Source organism: Pollachius pollachius (genome assembly GCF_949987615.1).
Source record: "Pollachius pollachius genome assembly, chromosome: 1".
Lineage (NCBI taxonomy): Eukaryota > Metazoa > Chordata > Actinopteri > Gadiformes > Gadidae > Pollachius > Pollachius pollachius.
The window spans coordinates 36,274,546-36,294,803 of NC_136934.1; the positions used below are offsets into that span (position 1 = coordinate 36,274,546).

The window sequence follows — 20,258 nt, forward strand, 5'->3', positions numbered from 1 at the left end:
GTTACATTATGCATTGTGGAGCGGCTGCAGCTCAGATGATGCAAGGTCGCGTGTCTGGGGCTGGTTTATGTATTAAGAAATTGGAGACCTTTATGTAATATTAAACAGTTTCCTATGTGGCAAACAAATCCAGACCTCCCTCTATTATAGTTCATCAGGACGCTGTCTGGCCTTCGGTTTTCTGAGGGACGACAGACGTTTTGTACTTCAGGACACTTGCATTCTATTTAACTTATATTTTACCATATATTTTATTTGCACTAAACGGTCTTTAATAAGGGACTAGCGGGCTCCATCCCGCTCCCCCGCTGGCTGTTTGGATGAACCGTACGAGTTCTTCTCCCGTACGACACAAGGTAGGCCTGCTGTCCACTTGTCTTGACAGGTTGAAATCCATTCAAGATAAGCCTACACATGTCTATATTCTTTCTTATTTTCTCCTATCTTATGGATTATTTTTAATGAAGGTTCATTCCTCTGCTGTTTTTTCATGTTCAATTAAAAAATCTCGTTAAGTTTCTTCACTACTGGACAATATATTTTATGACCATGGGAATAAAGGAGACTACGTTCCCCAGTGCAATACATGTTAGGTAACATTATCCCTAAAATACAGACGGTCTACGGAGAAAAAACATAAATAGTATAAAACATAACAAAACAGGAAAAAAAAGAAATCAGAAAAATAACATCCACAGGTCAACTAGAGACCCTTAAAAAATGGGCTGTCCGTAATTCTGGGGTCCATGCTCTGCCTTGGGTTGGTTGAATCGCCGACACGCACTGGCCCTTTAAGAAGCTCCCTGCACTGGGTTTTTCACTAGTCTGTCATTTTCACTATGGCGAGGGAATAAACAAATAGTACGCGGCTGTGAGTTGTGTGAGCTGCGAATACAGTTATCCTTTCCGTGACTAACAGTGACGCTGTTTTTTACTCGTCTACCTTCCAGGTTTTGTCCGGAAAATTATATTTGTCGTTGGGACGTTGATGTTTCCCCAGAAATCACCAATGAAAAGAGCGAAAATAGTTAGTCCCTTACTGCTGAGCACCTCTGTTGTACCTCCTCCGGTGGTACGGGATAGAATACCGTCTGGGCACATCATAGAGGACCTCTTTCTTTTGTACTGTTTGGTACTGGAATGGAAAGAACAGCCAACCCATCACCCCCTTGCCGATAGAAAACAAGGTTGCGGTTTGTATACACACTGGTTGTTGATGTATTAGCAGGACCAGAGGAAGACGTCGCCAATATGTTAACGGGATCTAAAACCACGTTCAAAGTCAGACAAATGGTCCCCGATATGAAGGTACGTGGATCCAAAATTTACATTTAAAGATATGAACAGAAACATATGTATTAAAAGTACTAAAAGCAGTTATAAAACATTTTAAAGGGCACTACTATTTTGAATTCCTTACGTCCACGATGCAATTACCAAATACGTATAACCGTTCACATTTGAAACCTCCTTTCATGTTTTGGTCGTTTTCTTTGTGCTGTTCTGTAGACTAATTATTCAATGCCAATTACCAGGCAGGGTGGCCAGGAAATGCTAATGATGCAGGAAGCAATTCAGTCCCAATGGCAGAGGTATAGATGAAGACATTGGATCTCAGATTGTTTGCAATTTCTGGATTACTCCTATGTTCTCCTTTTTATGGAATGCCTTACTGTATTTGCTTAACCAGGGGCAGTTAACAATGCTGCGCTTAGTTATTTTCTGGTGGGAGACAAGTTACAACACATTTGTTATTGCATGGAATCCAATTCTACTGTGTTTACTGCTGGCTGCTGACTCTTGGTGGTTAGAGGTTTGGTTGTGTTTGAGAATATTATTGTTGGGGTGGACGTGGTTGCTTGAGCTTCATGGAGTGAACTGTTCCCCCAAGATGATCCAGAACCTCAAAGCCCCATTTGAAGATCACTATTAAGCACAAATTGCATTTCTTACTGTCTCTTCTGACAATTTACCAGCAGCAACAGCAGACAGTCCAGTGAGCTGACTGTATGAATGGGTTAGTTTGGAGGATCATGAATTCCAGTAGGGTTGCCAGATCCCCTGTGTTTCTGCTTTTCCCTTTGTGTATTTTCCGCTCCATGGTTATTTTGAGCCTCCACTGGGGGAAAACTCTTAACAGAAGCTCCACCCCCCTAAGTCAGGCATATGGCACATGGCTGATGTGCATCCACATCTGGCTGCCACCATGGTAACCGTGGCAACGGCTTTTGATGGATGAGAGATTGTCAGGTGCCCTCCAATGACCCCTTCCACCAGCACACACACCCCACACACCAGACACACACACACCAATCCCATGACCAAGTCGTGTTAAGAACATGGTACAACGTGAGTTATTTACTGAAAATATCGGTTTAATCCAGGTAATGTTTGTCGTTTTCAGTGTACCACACACCATAAAATGCACTGTCTTTGTGCCTCAGAAGGGCAGCCAGTCGGGGCTGGGTCCTGCCCATGGCCCCTAACCCCCCCAGAACACAGGATTATTGAATAATATGTGGAAGGAGGCTCGTCTTATCGCTGTTCACCAGATCTCTCTGAGGCCACCGAGATGGCTCCCACAACACAAAGCTGCACAGCGGAGGAAAGGTCAGACGAGGGGGGAGGGGGTGGGCGGCTGGAGATCCTAACCGGATAGGACTGTCTCATCGACGCCACATGGCGACCACACCCAATCAGAACCAAAGCCGTCTGCACCAATGAGAATCAACTGGCTTGTGTTAAATGTCATGTGTTCATAGTTTTGTGACTGCTTTCCAGTGTGTGTCATCGTCATCATCGTCATCATCAACCTTTACTTTACCAAGCAAGTTAATTAGGAACAAATTCATTAACGACAAGGCGAAAGACCTCCTATGAGATCAGTGGCTGTGAGGAAAATAATAGAAAGCACAGACTGGGGTCGTACAAACAAGACAACAGGGCAAGGGGCAGTGAACAATTCAGTACAGCATCACAGATTTCATATGCAAACACACATGACCGTAGCAACATCACACATGGCAGCGCATGAGGAGGAGGTAGCAAGAGGCGTTGAGAAATAGGCGAGGATTAGGGATGGAAAGGGCAGCAGAAACAGAGAAGAAAGGAGCGGGAGGCAACAGTTGACATCATGTAATTACCGTGTGTTTAGGAATATTCTCAGAATACCCTATGGAGTGTGAGTGTTGTGTGTGTTGTGCATTACTACTGTGAACACAAATATGATAAACAATTGGCTTTATTTTTAACTGTTCCTTTATAAATGTGTTTTTGCAATTTATTATGTTCTTTATCAGTCAGCGTTAATTGGAGATGGGTTTGGCTTTGCAATGTTAGGTTGATAGTCTGTCTTGGATTGTGGAGACGGCAATGGTCATTAAGCTAGTACACTGTGATTATTGCAAAGCATCACTTATAGGAATTACTATAATTTGCATCACTTTGGACACCATGTGGTAATTCAATAACAGGAAAAGGCCTCCACACATAATCTTAACATTTAAGGCTGTATTTGTGATTAACATCACACATTTAGAAGTTTTTGTAGGGGGTAACCGACTCTGAATGTTCCTTTATAACGTTGTGTATGCATAACACTGTCTAGGGTCTTTTACATTAACATGCATGTATTCATCCAGCTGTGCTTTCACTCAAAGTAAGGCTTATAATAATACAAGCATCATTATTGTAGCAACAATGATACGCAGCCTTGTGTAGAAAGATGAATGTCAAATCTCCTCTAGACTGGATCTCATTATGAAAACAGTTACAAGTGAGAACTCATTCGCATATTCATGTCGTTATTTTACATTTGAAGATTTTGTCTAAAACAACCTTCAAGCGAGGCTAAACGCCATCGGTGCTTGTAAAGTCTTGTTCAGAAGGATGCTGTTGTTAAACTACCACACATATCCCCATGAGCGAAGTTTAAAATGGATAACGCTCATAACAGAGGTTCATATGGTAATGTCAGCCCACTTAAAAGCCACATATATATTGACCCAGAGTGGTGATGTCATGAGGCAACTTTTCATTGTTCGAGGATTAATTAATATTTCAACAGAATAAGTTCATAATGCATATCCCAGCCATAGATGGATCATTGATTTATTCCCTCCATATTAAATATGCTCTTAGTCTTTTCATCTGAGTTAGATGTGAATCCATTTACAGCTGCAACTGCTAGATAGCTGGTTAGTTAGAGCTGTTAATGCTAGAAGCTAGTTAGAAATCTGTCTGTATAGCTCGCTTGTTAGTTGCAGGTGTCACCACTAGCTAGCCAATTAGTTACAGTAAAAACAGTTTGGTTTAACTGTCTAGTTATAACTGAAACAGCTTGCTAGATAGGTGGTTAGTTACAACTGAAATGACTAGCACTGAGCTAGTTGGTTAGTTGAAACTGAAAAGGATAACAGTTGATTACTGCTGTAACGGATAGCTAGCCATTTAAAGCATGTTTCCATTCATTGCTCTTTGATCCATGGAGCTCATAAATAATTTGGTTTCCTTTGTCCCTGGAGTTTTGCTTCAAAAATATTTCATGTGTTCAGTTCTAGTAAAGCCATTAATATTGTTGGCATCCGGCTTTTGGTTGTAAAATTCCTTTCTTATAAAGGCATTCAAATAGTTGGCATCCATTTCCAAAAGGATTAAAACCAGAGGCCAAGGCAGCTCGGAAAGAATAGCCTTTTCTATAAAATTGCTATGTCTCTGAAGTAATTCAATGGTTCCACACTTCAAAGTGAGGAAAAGTAAACAACTTCAAAAAGCCGGGTCACAATGGTCCTAAATAGCCCTGTTCTTGTTTAAAATCGAACAAAGCAACCTAAACAAACATGCTGTAGTCCTTTTAGTAGAGCAAACAGTTTGAGTAGTGTTATGCTACATTGCAGATTTTTACATTTCTGCCTTTTTTGACAGTATCTTAAATAAACATGCTTTGCTAAGGGTTATTTTAAGAAGTCATTTTTACAGTTTATGGTTTAAGTTCCGAAGATGTTGAATTTCACGTTAAGGTCCTGTTTTCCGTTTTTCAGAGTTGTGGCTCTTGTATGGCTGCCCCATTTCTTGGAGGAAAGTCGTTTTCATAATGTTCTGAGGACCCTGAGCCAGACTTGCCTACTGCATGCCTGCTGAGGGAGTCTGGATGTGGTTAGGAGATGGAAGGCGTTGAGCAGTGGAAACTGCTCAAAAGCCCTTGGCAGCTGTCCTCGATGGATAGGAGGAGTGGGGAGGCGTGTGGAGGGGGTGACTCAGGGAGATAGAAAGAGGCAGTGAAAGTGTCAGGCATTTCGTCACACACAAGTCAAATAACAAAGTGAAACGGTGGCAGACTTGGACCCAGAGCCCATTACGGCAAAGACCTAAATGGCATCTAGGGCCTCTGTGTGACACCTTTATTTTGAAATGGAGTCCAGACATTATCTTACTCCACTTTCCTTATCTCATTGACCTATTTTAATTTTGGCAGAGAGCAGACCTAGTGGCAGGAGGTTTATGTTTACATTAAAGATGGAAATGATTGCACAATGTATCCTATGCAAATAAACTACAGACTGAGTGAGTATTTCTCACCTTTAGCATAAAAATTTTCATTGAGGATTCTGGCCACGAAAAGTGCTATACACACATTATCAAAGTAAAAGCATTTATGATTCTTTAATGCAGCTAATATATCTGTTTATTCATTGACAACATATATTAAGTCTCTTGGGTCCTCCATTTCTTGAGTTATACATGAGCTAAACTCATGGCCATCATCTCTGATCAGAGCCAGCATATAAAAGTTACATTTAAACTGTAAGGAAACTAACAGTAATCTTGCAGAGTTATCATCCGCTAATCCGATCATAGTTGACCAGCCCTGGCAAGTCCCAGCGGACAGATTCAAGGCACTTGGCCCTTCAAAGAGGGAAACTAAAATAATTCCAGATCTGAACAGCCTGTGATGTTCTGGGAGAATTAAAGCACCAGACGTATTTCAACACTTTTTATGTTTGTTAGCGGACTAGAAAACAAAAATGGATATTGAAGTCTCCGAATTCCTGCAAAAGACTTCCGGCTGTAATATTTGAAATGCTCTTCTTTGTCTATTTCAGTGCAATCCTTTGGAGATATACTGTAAATATATTTTTTGGACATTACATTTATTAACAGGAGTGACCTTTGTTGTGATTGCGTTGTGAAGTGGTAAAGGCATTCATTAAAGTTGAACATCTACCAAAACCGTAGGAAGCTTTTTTTGGGGGCCGAAGGTTTTTGACCTTTTTGAAGCACAATACAATGAAATGTAACCATATGTTTATTAGGAGTTTTTATTTTCCTCCAAACGCGCCAGTGCTTTTGAGTTTGCTCTCATCTTCCCACTGTTTGCATGTATTACTTAGTTTAAAGGCTAAACCATTTTAGAACATTTAAAAAGGACGTCATTGAAGAAAATAAACCATTCATTAAAATAGGTATGCTTTTGTTTGTAAACAGTAGGCTAGTGGGAAGACTGTCTCACCTCAGCTTCTGGTGTGAGTAAATGAAAGGGAATGTGATTGTAAATAAGCTTTATGAGGACTGAAGACCTCTGGTCCCCATAAGTTTGTTTAACATGACGCCCTTGGTGTAACTGTGAGCTGTGTACCATACTGGGCACATTGACTGAGAGAGGGAGAGGGGCTCGTTAGCATGTCACCAACACAGAGGTGCCACACTGGCCCAGGCTTTGTGGGAAAACATGAGCGCCTGACTGACTTCATTGTTATTGGGTGATCACACACTCGCTGACTCAAAAGAAACCCCAGTGTTGTGTGGCAGTGGCAGTGCTTTAACCATCCAAATGATGAATGGTGTCATTATAGTCTGAAGATAATGGCTAGGTCGTCTGGTACTGGTCTCTGATGCATAGTTCTGTTCAGACTTAATGTCAAGCCCATTCCTTTTGGACTGTTTGTTGAAGAGTTTAGCTTGCTCAGAACCTGCACTACCATATCCTCCCTTCCCTGGGGGTATTATTATTGCGTGTGTGAGAGAGAGGGTGGGTGTCTGTGTGTGCGTACGCACTGCACGTTGTCACGGGTAGTAGTAGCAGAGCTAAGTGACTCCATATGTGCTGCTAGTAGCACTCCAGTAGCCTCTGTGTGGTTCTGTGTAACTTAAGTCTGTAGCAGAACAGGCCTGAAGTAGTAGGAAGCTAAAAAGTTGACCGGCCCTGTGAGAGGTTTAGCATGGGCTTAGCATATTTAAGTTAGCATTGCGCCTTGAGCAATGTCCCTCAGACATGGTAAAACCAACATCTATTGTCTAATTTAGGGGGAGAAAGACGACAACAGACAAAAGGACCCACAAGTCTGTGTTTGTGTTCATTTTGAGGGTAAACAGGGCTAATTCGAATGTTCTGTGTTGCATAAACAAGGGGGAGGGATGGATTGGTATGCTTGTGCTGCATTTTCCCCCCTTTATTTGGTGGATTTAAAGGTCCCATGGCATGGTACTTTATGGATGCTTTAATATAGATATTAGTGGGCCCCTAACCCAATAGTTGAAGACGTTACCAAAATCAGCCGTGGTGCAGAAATACAGCCACTACAAGCCGCACATTGAGCTTTCCCCAAACACGCCGTTTTCGGTGTCTGGAGTGTTCTGTAAATATTCTAGAAACCTCCGGGTGCTCCGGAGGGAGTCCTGGTGCTCTATATCTTAATAATATCATATTATACATAGATATCTATATCATATAATATATATTATCACGGCCAAAAGCTGTCTGCGCCTCCAGACGATATTTTGAATCTTCAATGACTGCGTCTGGTTCTCCGAGGTCTTTGGTTCTTCTACGTCCACATCAATCTGAAGTAGACTGAACCATGACATGGAGGACAAAGGGATTTTTGCCCGCGATGTTGACAGCGATTGTCTCCCACCAGAGATTCGCTGCCGAGGGATCACCGCCTCGGCAGCGGGCAGCGCCGAGGTGGTGGTCCCTCGGCAGCGGGAAGCGAGGCTCAAGCGGTAGCCAATCGCGGGAAACAATCCCTTTCTCCTAGATGTCTTGGTTCATGTTCTTCAGGAAGTCAAAGCCAAAGTTGCATTCCCCCAATTCCTTCTCAACCATGGCTGAGATAACCCCCACTACGAGTCTTTTGTGTTTTTTGTGGAAATACCAGAGACGAGAGTCCGACGTGTTATGCGCCATAACACCAACAGCAGAAAGGTTATCCAAATAACAAAGAAGTGTACAACACTTGCGTTACAGTCCTGGAGCTCTATATCTAAATAATATAATATAATACATATAATATAATACATATTATCACAGCCAAAAGCTGTGTGCACCTCCAGAAGAAATATTATGAATCACCAACCATTGCGTCGGGTTCTCCGATGTCTCCGGTTCTTCCACTTCCCCATCAATCTGAAGTAGACTGAACCGCCCGCTGCTGGCTGCCCGCTGCCGGGTGCCCACTGCCGGGCGCTGGTGCTTTTGCAGCGGTGGTTCCTCGCGGCAGCGGGCGGCTGGCAGTAGGGCTCAATGATGGCTGAGATAACCCCAACCACAGTCTCGTTGTGGCAATACCAGAGACGTCAAAGAACAACTTCCACATCAAACTGAAGTAGATTGAACCGCGCGCTGCCGGGCGCTGGTGCTTCACGGCGGTGGTGCTTCGTGGTGGTGGTTCCTCGCGGCGGCGAGCAGCGGGGCTCAATGATGGCTGAGATAATCCCAACTACATTCTTGTTGTGGAAATACCAGAGATGTTAAAGAACCAACATGATATGCGCCATAACACCAACAGCAGAACGGTTATCCAAATAACAAAGAATTGTACAACACTTGCGTTACAGTGTGTGTAATCTCACACACACATACACACACACATGTGGCGCTGGCACAGTCGTAGCTCATTGGCGGGCCAAATTCTCTGGGCTGGCAAGGCAGAGAAAGGGGAGGTGGCTTCTCTCCTTGTGACGACATACGGGGAAAATTCCAAAACGGCGTGTCTGAGCTTTGTTTTTTCAAAGGGGGAGCAGAATGCTTAGTGCTTGTTTTACACTTAACACATTTTCTAGCTACTGGGGGGGCATAGGTAGGCTAGAGGAACTCATATTAATGTTAGAAAACCTCAGAAAGTGAGATTTCCATGCCATGGGATCTTTAATAAAAAATAAAATACAGTGCATCCCACCATGGTAGTTGCTTTTCATCATTAGTAGTCATTAAGCTTTTATAAAGTCTTATAGACACACGGTCATGCAAAATAATATACAGATCATTTAGGAGCAGGGGAGAGTTTAAGAAAGCATCTTGTTCACAGATGCCTGAAGGTAGACATGCAGGTGTCCAACCAATACCTCTTTGACTGGCAGTTCAACATCCCAGCCCCTCCTACGCTGTCCGGCCCCAGCTTAAACCCTTTTAATCATGCAGGCAGTCCACATCCTGTACCGACTGTACCCCACACTGTACTGACTGTTCCCCGCACTGTACTGACTGTACCCCATGCTTTACTGACTGTATCTCACGCCGTACTGACTTTACCATGCTGTACAGACTGTACCCAATGCTTTACTGACTGTGTCTCACGCCGTACTGACTTTACCATGCTGTACTGACTGAACCACATGCTGTATTGACTGTACTGAATGTTAAGCTTACACCAAAATGGATACATTATTTCTGTACTTGCTATTTGTGTCACACTCTCAACTGTAATTTCAATGTGAATGAATTCTCCATCATTTACACTTCTACAGAGGGACGTTATAATAATAATTCAATAATAAAAATGCAGATATTAGTTCTGTAAGGAAAAGGGAACTAGACAGAAAAATGGCAACCATCGAGCACGTGGTTAGCATGGGATTAGCATTGGATGGTTGGCATTGCATGGTTAGCATTGTGCGATTAGCATTACGTGGTTAGCATTGTGCGATTACCATTGCGTGGTTAGCATTGTGTGATAAGCTTTGCGTGGTAAGTATTGCTGTTAGCATTGCCTGGCTAGCATAAAATGGTAAGCATCGTGTGGCTAGCATGGCGTGGTTATCCATTCTAATAATCCATTCATTGATTTCTCCCTCCGTAGGAGAGGATGCTGAGCCCGAGCGGACTGAACGCAAGGAGCCGCGACATGTTTGGACTGCGTTGTCTACCTGGTGAGATCGATCAGAACATCCCTGACCTCAGTCCCTGTAGTCGGTGTGTCTCTTTATTTCTATCGCCCTCACCCTCTTCTGTGTGAATCGCCCTAACCCTCTCTCACCCTGTGTCTCTTATGCAAATGTATGCTAATATTATTATTATTAATATTAGCTATAGAACATAACTAACTACCCCAAAGTATTGCTTAGTGGTAGTATCACACTCACACAATAAATTGTAAATATATAAAGGCTTGTATTATAGTACGTAAATATTGTAGTGGTTTTAAAGACCTGACCCACTAGGAGCTTAAAGTCGCCCTCTGAATGCACTCATTATGCATAATAAGTGGCAAGGCAATTAGTGTCCTCACATCCACTTTCACACACACACACACACACACACACACACACACACACACACACACACACACACACACACACACACACACACACACACCGGAGCCAGTAGACAGTGTTACCCAGGTGAATGAGAAGGATCAAGTAGCAATACCTGTATACTCTCCCTCTCTCTTCCTCTCTCTCCCTTAATCTCTCCTCTGTTACGCATGAATGTACACCCACATCCCCCCCACACACACACACACACAGACACACACACACACACACACACACACACACACACACACACACACACACACCACACACACGCACACTGAGAGAGACCCACTCTAAACAACATGATAGAGGGCACAGCCAGTGTGCACATGGATCTAAGATCAGACCCTCCATTGTTGAGATACACACTGGCACAAAATGATTATACCTTCATATTATGAATACCTTGTATAAATATTGAAGATATCATCTAAAATGGATCATGATATAACACCTAGAGGGAGTTTAATTTGTACAAACTGCGGATTAGAGGTATTGGTTTGCATTAATGTTTTAGACCACAGTTGTGTGTTTGTAAAACTTGATTATGCACACATATTTCAATGTATAGGTTATGCAGATCTTGAGGCATTGGAGTCTAGGAATGTTATTGGTAGTAATGGTGGTTTGATCATTGTTTAGTAATGTGGCAGACAAATATTTGTCTGCCAAAGCCTAACATTCTCATGTGAGACATGGCAAAGCAAGGGGTTTATTAGTGTAGGTTAAGGTATATAATCATTTATTCAGGAATTTAAATAACTACCACAATCTCCAGCAACAAGCCTGATTGGATGACATTTTTGTGTTTGACTCTATATTATACTTGTTTATAATTCTCTGATCTCTGAACCCTATCAAACAATGTATAAATGAACACCTTAATTAACAGGAATACAATTAGCAAATAGTTACTAGACACATCCGTTATCTGTTGTTAATAATAATATCTTTAATGCTTATTACGTCATTCACTTATATTAATTAATATTTAATTAATGTGCCCTTATTGTAAAGTGTTAACAAATGTTGCTTTAAGTAAATTGGGGCCTTCAGTGAGTAGCTGTGTGGTTATTCCCTGTCCTACCTTCAGCACGGTAGGGGAGCAGAAACTGAGAGGCAGCTCAGCAGGGGGTCCGACGGGGCAGAGGGAGCACAGCCATAGGTAGATCATGATGTCCCTCTTATGAATGGGATGTATGGAACACAAAGGGTATACATACTGCGCACTGTAAACCACAGTATACAGACACTCTAATTCCCCCCCAGCGCTCATATTTCCATTGGATGTCAGACCTGTCAATCAAACTCTGGTCTTACTGGCTGGCAAAAGGGGAAGAGAATGGCTTCAGTGACTTATCTGTTTTCGGCAGTTTCTGTTGAGACATTGCAAAGTTCCTCATTATATATTAAATTTTTTGAAAGTTTTAAAACGTGTGCTCAAATATGCCCCCTTTTACAAAAAATGACCTCTAACCCAGATGTGTAAATGTCTGGTTCATATAGTTCTCTATTCCTGTATGACGCCCATAAGCCAAACATGACCTCTTTCCTGGACTCCATCTCCTCAGGGTAGAAGCACTGGGCTCTGCACGCAAGTTAAACAGATGGGAAACAAATGTGAACCCAAACCAAAGAAACTCTTAGGTCATTTGGTCCAGATTAATGTCTGCCCTCACTATGTGCCCATCTCTCTTTTACTCTTTTCCTTCCTCCATTTCTCCTTTTGCCTTGTTTTAAACATTCACGACATCAACCAACAAACCCCTTCAGTTTAGAAACCCAATTCAAACACAGTTTGGCGCTGCTTTTGGTTGTGTTCAAAATCTGCAGTGTATATTTTTTTGGGGTTCTTACCGTGTCTGTATGTGAAGATGGTAACCCTGGCTGTTCCCAGGATCTATATAGAACGGCTTACAGTATTAAAAGTCCATTTTCTCAAGTACTTCTTGAGTAATTGTACTACTAGCGTTCCCTGGACGGCATGGATAGTTTCTACTTACTGCTGGCTAGCTACTCTATGTTCACATTTGGTAGAACCTTACAAGACTGACCTCCTAAGCAAAACATATAAAACCCAGTTTCTAGACAAAGCAATCTCCAACCTTGTTCTTGAGTCTAACCATCTCTACCGTAACACCTAAACTTAACCATCGCTAACCTTGATCTTGAACCTAGCCTCCATACAGTAACACCTAAACCTAACCATCGCTAACCTTGTTCTTGAACCTAGCCATCTCTATGGTAACACCTAAACCTAACCATCGCTAACCTTGTTCTTGAACCTAGCCATCTCTATGGTAACACCTAAACCTAACCATCGCTAACCTTGTTCTTGAACCTAGCCATCTCTATGGTAACACCTAAACCTAACCATCGCTAACCTTGTTCTTGAACCTAGCCATCTCTATGGTAACACCTAAACCTAACCATCGCTAACCTTGTTCTTGAACCTAGCCATCTCTATGGTAACACCTAAACCTAACCATCGCTAACCTTGTTCTTGAACCTAGCCATCTCTATGGTAACACCTAAACCTAACCATCCCTAACCTTGTTCTTGAACCTAGCCATCTCTATGGTAACACCTAAACCTAACCATCCCTAACCTTGTTCTTGAACCTAGCCATCTCTATGGTAACACCTAAACTTAATCATCGCTAACCTTGTTCTTGAACCTAGCCATCTCTATGGTAACACCTAAACCTAACCATCGCTAACCTTGTTCTTGAACCTTGCCATCTCTATGGTAACACCTAAACTTAACCAACCAGTTAACCGGGCCCATCCTGCCAGTGGGCTGGTTTCATTCCTGTAGCCCCCTGGGGAGTCTGGAAGGACTGACCCTACTCCTCCGGCACGCAACAGACACTCACTTGTGTCCTATCGCTAAGCACCTTTACGCTCTGCAGTAATTATGATAATGATTTTAAAAGGCACTGGCAATTCAAATGAATACAATTGTTTATATCAAAACATGACCGTTGTGACATGACATCTAAAATGTTTTTTAAACTGTGGTCACAAAGAAAATCAAATCAAATCCAACAGTCCCAGCTCCTATGTATGTCCTTGTTGGGCCTGAACTGTTTTAAACAATCTTACATTTAATCCCAGTTATCCCAGACAAAATTCCCTTTTAAATCCACCCCTTTGGGTTGAGTTGTAGCCTTAATTCTAGCCTTGTGATGCTAGTCCCTTGCCAGCCTTTATTTTTAAAACTTTGGCCCTCCTGTTTATGTCTGGAATGCCTGGAATTATTCTGGTTGCCACCCCAGAATTTCTGTGTGAAAGGAATTTCACATGAACTTTTTGGCTGTTGGCTCTTTGTTAAAAAATAGCTTGCAATATTCAAAATATTGAAACAACTCTGAAACACTTTAAGCAGCATTGCATCAAATGTAAAGGCCAGGCAAGGCAACTTTATTTTTATAGCACTTTTCTTTTTCTCTTTCTTTTTTTTAAACATGAGATGAGACTTGAATCACTTTATTATTCCAACAAGGCTGCCCCAATCCACTAAGATATATTAACTCTCTGTTCTATTGATATTTAAACGCTGTTGGTCTTGTCAACTTTATTTTAATGTTTTAAGGGATTAATGAGTAATTTGACTCTTGCATTCATGTAGTTGTGCGCTTTTGTGTTTTTTTTGTTAGGGACAAATTCCCATTCGTTCCACCCCTTCCACTTGATTCTTGATTCTGTTGCCATAGCAACCACTTCTAAGCTGGAATACGTGTGTGTGTGTGTGTGTGTGTGTGTGTGTGTGTGTGTGTGTGTGTGTGAACCCATGCGATTTGTAAGACCAGGCGTGTGTATCAACGTCTGCATCTGGCTTTATTTATTTGATTTGCCTGTGAGAATGTGAGTGAATACATCTGTGCTTGCGGTTGCCTTTTATAGGGGCTGAGGGATTTTGGAGGCATTTTCCTTCTTTAGTCTTTTACTCAGGAGGCCCTGCCTGAACCACAAATGTTTTGTTGGGAAAATAAAAACAAAACAACGCCTCCAAGCTCCGGTATTGTCGTTGCATGTAGAGGAGATCAGAAGCATTCTTCCATTCGCTTTGCCACATCTTATTGTTTGACACCCACTTTGCCTCTGTATTGCTCTTAGACTACAATCCTTTACCCTGTCTCATCTTTTCCTCTGTGCGTCTTAGCTGTTTTTGTTTTCAGCCTCAGAACTACAACTCCCAATCCAATGTCTCATCTTTTAGTTTCACCACTCGAACTACAACTCTTTCTCCTGCCTCATCATTAGTTTTACCCGTCAGTCTGACCTACAACTCCATTCCTCTCTTTCTAACCCTCTGGACTACATTTCCCATCTCTCCTGTGTGTCCCTCCAGGGGAGTGTGTGCTCCAGAGGGCCGTGTTGGTGAGGAAGAAGCTGACCGCCAGGGAGGGCGGGGGCTGGCTGGCTGGAACCCTCTTTTGCACCCACTTCAGGGTGTCATTCGTCCCCCAGGACAGCCCCAAGCCAGACGTGAGTGCCAGAGCTCAGCTTTCCACAGAGGATACGTGGAAAATATGTAATGTTCAGGCTTAACCTTAAGGGGGTTTTAGCAATGCATCATGGGAATACCCAATGGGAGGTTAAAGAAGTGCAGTTTGCTGTTGAGACCTTGTTGGGGTAAATGATGATGAATGATATTGTTAATTATTGTTCCAGGACAACGCTGACCCTGTCTTGTTAGGGGAGCATGATGTGGCGCTGGCCTCCATTGAAAAGGTTGTGGCGGGTAAGAATGGAGTCTAATATAATATTCAACTGGTTCTGATTTCATGCTTTAACTCAACAGTCTCCAACCTTATACCCAAACATAACTATCTGCAACCCTTTACCTAAAAAAAAGGATTCTTCGTTACTTTCCGACTCTCATAGAAACTTTGCTCTGTCCAAATAAAATTTCTTGTTTTTTTTGGCATCTGCTAAATGACTAGGTGTAAAAAATGTAAATGGCAACTTGATCATAACAAAGGATGGCTCAACCTGAGACAGTGAAAAAGGCCCAGAGATCACACCAACAATCAGTTTATCTATTTATTAATTCCAGTTGGCCCGTCCAGGACCAAGCTGGTGACCCCCAACTCGTCTCTGAAGTTCACCCCAGAAGAGCTGGTGCTCTACTGCAGGGACCTGAGAGTCATCTGTTTCCTCTTCGACCGCCTGACCCCCGACACCCAGGCCGTGGAGGTCTGTTGTCCGCTGGTTTAACATGGTATCTGCTTGTGTTAGAACGCAGGTATTCAATGGATAAAAGAGGAAATACATCAAGGATATCGAGGGGAGGATATATCTATATTTTCTGCTACTACATCTAAAAGCTTTGAAAATAATCTTGTTAATGTGACACATTGCTGTTCAGAAATCAGAGTCAGAGCGAGAATGCTTTAGCTACGAGAGCTAATGCCTTTTAGGAGATACAGCTAGCATTTCCCACCAATAACATTTGTGTTCCGTGCTCTGCCAGAGAGGGCACTGTCGCTGCGGTTTGATTTGAGTTTTCAGTTACTCTTTAAATACCCTCAGCCCTGAGCAGTTGATCTGTGAGAGTGCAGGGCTTGACCCCTGGTGACCCCTGTCATGTCGATGCGTCTCTCCTCAGATAACCTACACCATCGCTAAGACCTACCAGCCTCTCAAGCCTGGCTGTGTGCTGGCCTTCCAGAACGCCGCTCTGGGCAGCGTGGGTGAGTAGTGTAGCGTGTGCACTTCTCAACACACACACATCCCACACGTGCACTCTCATGCACACATGGACACCATTTGGCCATGAATATATAATACAGTGCATTTGTGTTTCTCTTTCTCTCTTTCTATCTATCCGTCCATCTATTTTGCCTTGCCTACCATCTGTCTGACTGTCTGACTCTCCCTGCTATCTCTTTTTCTGACTGGCTCACTCTCCCTATGCACCTGTCTGCCTGTCTGTTTGTATCATTATTTTTGTATGCAGTTCATCTTTTAGGATGTAACAGAACTCATGTTGAAGGCTGTAGCAGCCAGTGAGTCACTCGTCCTCATGATTCGTGATTCACCCACCCATGCATGCATGTGTTCATTGTAAGGCTCCCTCGGGTCCCTGCTGTATACAGTAGAATAAATAAAGGACGACAACAAGACCTATTCTGGTTGGTTATTCCAATGATCCACTGCTTTCCCCTAGCAACAACCCAAGCCCTCAACTCGTCCATTTCTACCCTATGCTGAATCATAATCCTTGATCTCAGATATACACGTGAGCATTTCTAAGGCATCATGTGGAATTACCAAGAGGCACCCATACAAGGTAACGGTCGCTTACACACTGATGACATTTAATTGGCCCGGGGAAGGCACCGTTTGACGCCACACTTAGTTGTGGAGCTACACATTAAGTTGAGATGTAAATAAGCGTCTTACACTTATACAGTATGGCAGCTTGCATAATTGTATGCTATTACAGTTTTGATTACTTATTTTGTTCGAAACTACGGGGGTGGAGACGCGTTGAATGAAATGCACATCTAAAACGCGAGAAATTTTCTCCCCCTCTCTTTTCATTCTTCCTTGTTTTTGCAGAGGTCTAATGCCTAAAGTAAGACAAAACAAAGAAACTAGCAGCTCACCTACTTCTGTTTCTATATCGTGCTGTTCAACGATGATTTTTGTGCAGCGGGCAAAGAAACTAAGACTTACCGAAGGCTTCACTTCCCTTAATGGAAAATGAAGAACTCAGCATATTAAAGCATTAAAGGTTTTCACTTCATTCAAACTGAGTTTTATGTGCATTTTTGGCGCTCAACTTGTTATTTCAAAGGATTCCTTCCCAGAAAATGGAAAGTGTCCATGCCCTGCAGGCCAGCCTCTATCTGATTCAGGCCTGAGCTAGCACTCAAGCATTGTGTCCGGAACCATAAAGAGAAATTCGATCCTTGTTGGTCACAGCGTTATGCTATGTTGGCGCTACACTACAGAGACTAGGTCGTGGCCGTCTTTCAGCAGCCAGATCAATAATGTACCTCGGTTCCCCTACACTTGTCCCTCCCTGCCCCCTAGCTTAACCCTGTCACAGGGGGTCATGGCCGCTGACCCGTAGACAGTGTTGAGCATTCACGCCACCTTGATGGAGTGACTGTGCTGGCTTAACATCTTTAACCTCTTCAATTAGCCCATACTTTATTCAACGTTGCCGCCGCCGCAGGCGAGTCGTGTTAGTTTGTCAACCCTTACTACATCCCCAGTGTGTGATGTCATGCACAGCGCACACTGTCAGGCTGTGTTTGTGGAAGCCCTTCATCCCAGGGAGACTGTCTCAAAGGGGCTTCACAGCCCCACTATACCTGACACCTTCAATCGTTGTCAAACAGTCAAAAGGGCACAGAGAAACTCCCCGAAACACCACCACCAATGGATGGGATGGGAGAGTGAGTGCAATATGAAGTTGTGTCTTTGTCTGTTTGACTTTACACATCTAGAAGCACATCTAGACATCTAGAAGCTTCTCAGCTGGGATTTTATCAAAACTTGGCAGGCTCTGCAACCTCCCTGTCCGCACAAAATGGATTCTGCCAATCAAATTCTGCGTGAAAAATACACAGTACTAGCCGTCACTCAGAGCCCTCCGACTGAACCCTGAACATCGATATTCTGATCATGGATTCCTTGTTGTGTTTCCCTCAGAGATGAAGCAGTTCCTTAGCAACCGTCGCCGTGACGGCCAGATGAACTGGTTTGAGTCTGTGGACGAGTGGGAGCGGGAGCTGGAGCGGTGCGGAGCCAAGGGCTGGCGGGTCAGCACGGTCAACGACCGCTTCGAGATGTCCACCAGGTGAAGGGCTGCCCGCTACAGCCACACACTAGGGACCTACAGATAGATAGAACAGGACAACACCAAATGTTTCCCCACCGGGAGCACACAACGCACAGGTTAACACTGTGGCGGACGTAGAGCCAGGTGATCTGGTTATTCAATCATTTGTGGAGCACACAGCCAGTTTCATCTAAATCGGAACCGACATTTGTGCTGTGGTTTAATGGAAGTGCTTATTTGCGAAAACTAATTAAACAAAGGGAGGCCCATTAGAATTGAACTCGGTTGCGCTTCTTGTTTAGTTTAGCCGGTGGGCCTCGTCTGCAATTTGTGATGTCGTAGCAAGTATCTTTATGCAGCAGCTGTTGCATAAATGGAGAAATTTTGAAAAAAAAAATGTATAATTCACATTTACATCTAGGGCATTTAGCAGATGCTTTTATCCAAAGCGACTTACAATAAGTACATTTGTCAGAAGAAAGAGAAACAATATACCGCTGTCGGTACAGTAAAGATGTTCATGGAAACAAGTGCCAAGCACTTAAAATTGCTAGGTTAACCGTTTCTCCGTATACAGCAAAGATAGCTAGGATAAGATACTGACAATGCTAAGTACTATTTCTGAAGAACCAGGACATAGAGCATACACTTCTTCTTCATTCTTCTGCATTCACTTCTGCATTCACTTCTTATGACAAATGTACTTATTGTAACAAATGCACTTATTGTAAGTCGCTTTGGATAAAAGCGTCTGCTAAATGCCCTAAGTGTAAATGTAAATACAATAAGTGTGTAAGAGGGGTGTTTTTAGGAGAGTAAGGGAGGAGAAGGTTTGGTGGGGGATAGGGGAGGAGGCTATGCAGAGTCCAGGTGAACATATCCTAATATATCAAGTCAAATTATATTAACTTCCTCCAGGTTTGCATCATGTCATGTTATCTGTAAAAAAAAAAACTCTTGACAAACCCCCCCCCACACACACACAGCTTACCCAGGTACAACGTGGTTCCACAAAGGGTTCTGGACACTGAGCTGAAGAGAACGTTTGCCCACTTCAACGAAGGACGCATCCCTGTGAGTAGTTCATCTTAACAGTTTGTTAGATGACTGTTGGAATTAAAAACCTCTAGTAAGTCAGTCAGATATATCTATGACCTAAAAACAGTTGCTTAGTGAGATATCTGTTTGATGTAACTCTGTAGCTCTGCCTGGTATTGTTCAACCTGGGAAATTCCTGGAAAATCACCTGATCCGTGATTATAGAATCCATTGCTAAACTACGTGATTGGCATGTGGTGATGGTCTCACCCTATGACTCTGCCTTTCAATCTCTATATGGGTTCCAGAAGGAGATAGGTAGCGTCTCCTTCCTCATGTTGAAACATGTGCTCCATGTTCATGACATCAGGAATTCCCATCAACACCCACATAAAATCCTACTTTCTTAATAACGCACCTTTCATACAGCAAGCTGCAACACAAGATGCCTTACATGAATAACAAAGAAAACAACACAATAATGAATTATAAACAATAATTCAGGATAATAAAAACAAACTATCAGATAAACACAGTAATAACATGTGTTTAACTCACATAAATTGCTCCAATGGTATCCTAGAGATGGAGATGGGTTGAATTAAAGTGGGCTGTGTGTCTCTTGGGATTCCTGTTTTAATGTGGAAACCTATCCGATCGTAGCGCCCACCACAGCCTTTGGTTGGAGCCCATGTGTTAAAGTGAATGTTTGTCGTTGTCTTAGCGCTGGAGTTGGAGGCACCCCCGAGGCAGTGACCTCCTGAGGATGTCCAGCTTCCAGAACAACATCTACCACGAGAAAGACGACACCAGGTGTGTGTACGCCCACACACGTACGCAGACCATCACAACCGCACATACGCACTAACACTCACACACGCACGCATTCA

At 43.0% G+C, this 20,258-nt stretch overlaps 1 protein-coding gene across 1 annotated transcript in view; it reads left to right on the plus strand.

Moving 5' to 3' along the window:
* Positions 1-861: 861 nt before the first annotated feature.
* Positions 862-20,258, plus strand: part of mtmr11 (myotubularin related protein 11) — a 33,080-nt gene continuing 13,683 nt past the window's right edge. Inside the window, exons 1-9 of the mRNA XM_079744912.1 lie at positions 862-1,308; positions 10,077-10,146; positions 14,884-15,020; positions 15,207-15,276; positions 15,592-15,731; positions 16,144-16,228; positions 18,201-18,348; positions 19,317-19,404; positions 20,093-20,181. Coding sequence (XP_079601038.1) covers positions 1,252-1,308; positions 10,077-10,146; positions 14,884-15,020; positions 15,207-15,276; positions 15,592-15,731; positions 16,144-16,228; positions 18,201-18,348; positions 19,317-19,404; positions 20,093-20,181 — 884 coding nt within the window. The 5' untranslated portion in view covers positions 862-1,251. The remainder of the gene's footprint in view (positions 1,309-10,076; positions 10,147-14,883; positions 15,021-15,206; positions 15,277-15,591; positions 15,732-16,143; positions 16,229-18,200; positions 18,349-19,316; positions 19,405-20,092; positions 20,182-20,258) is intronic.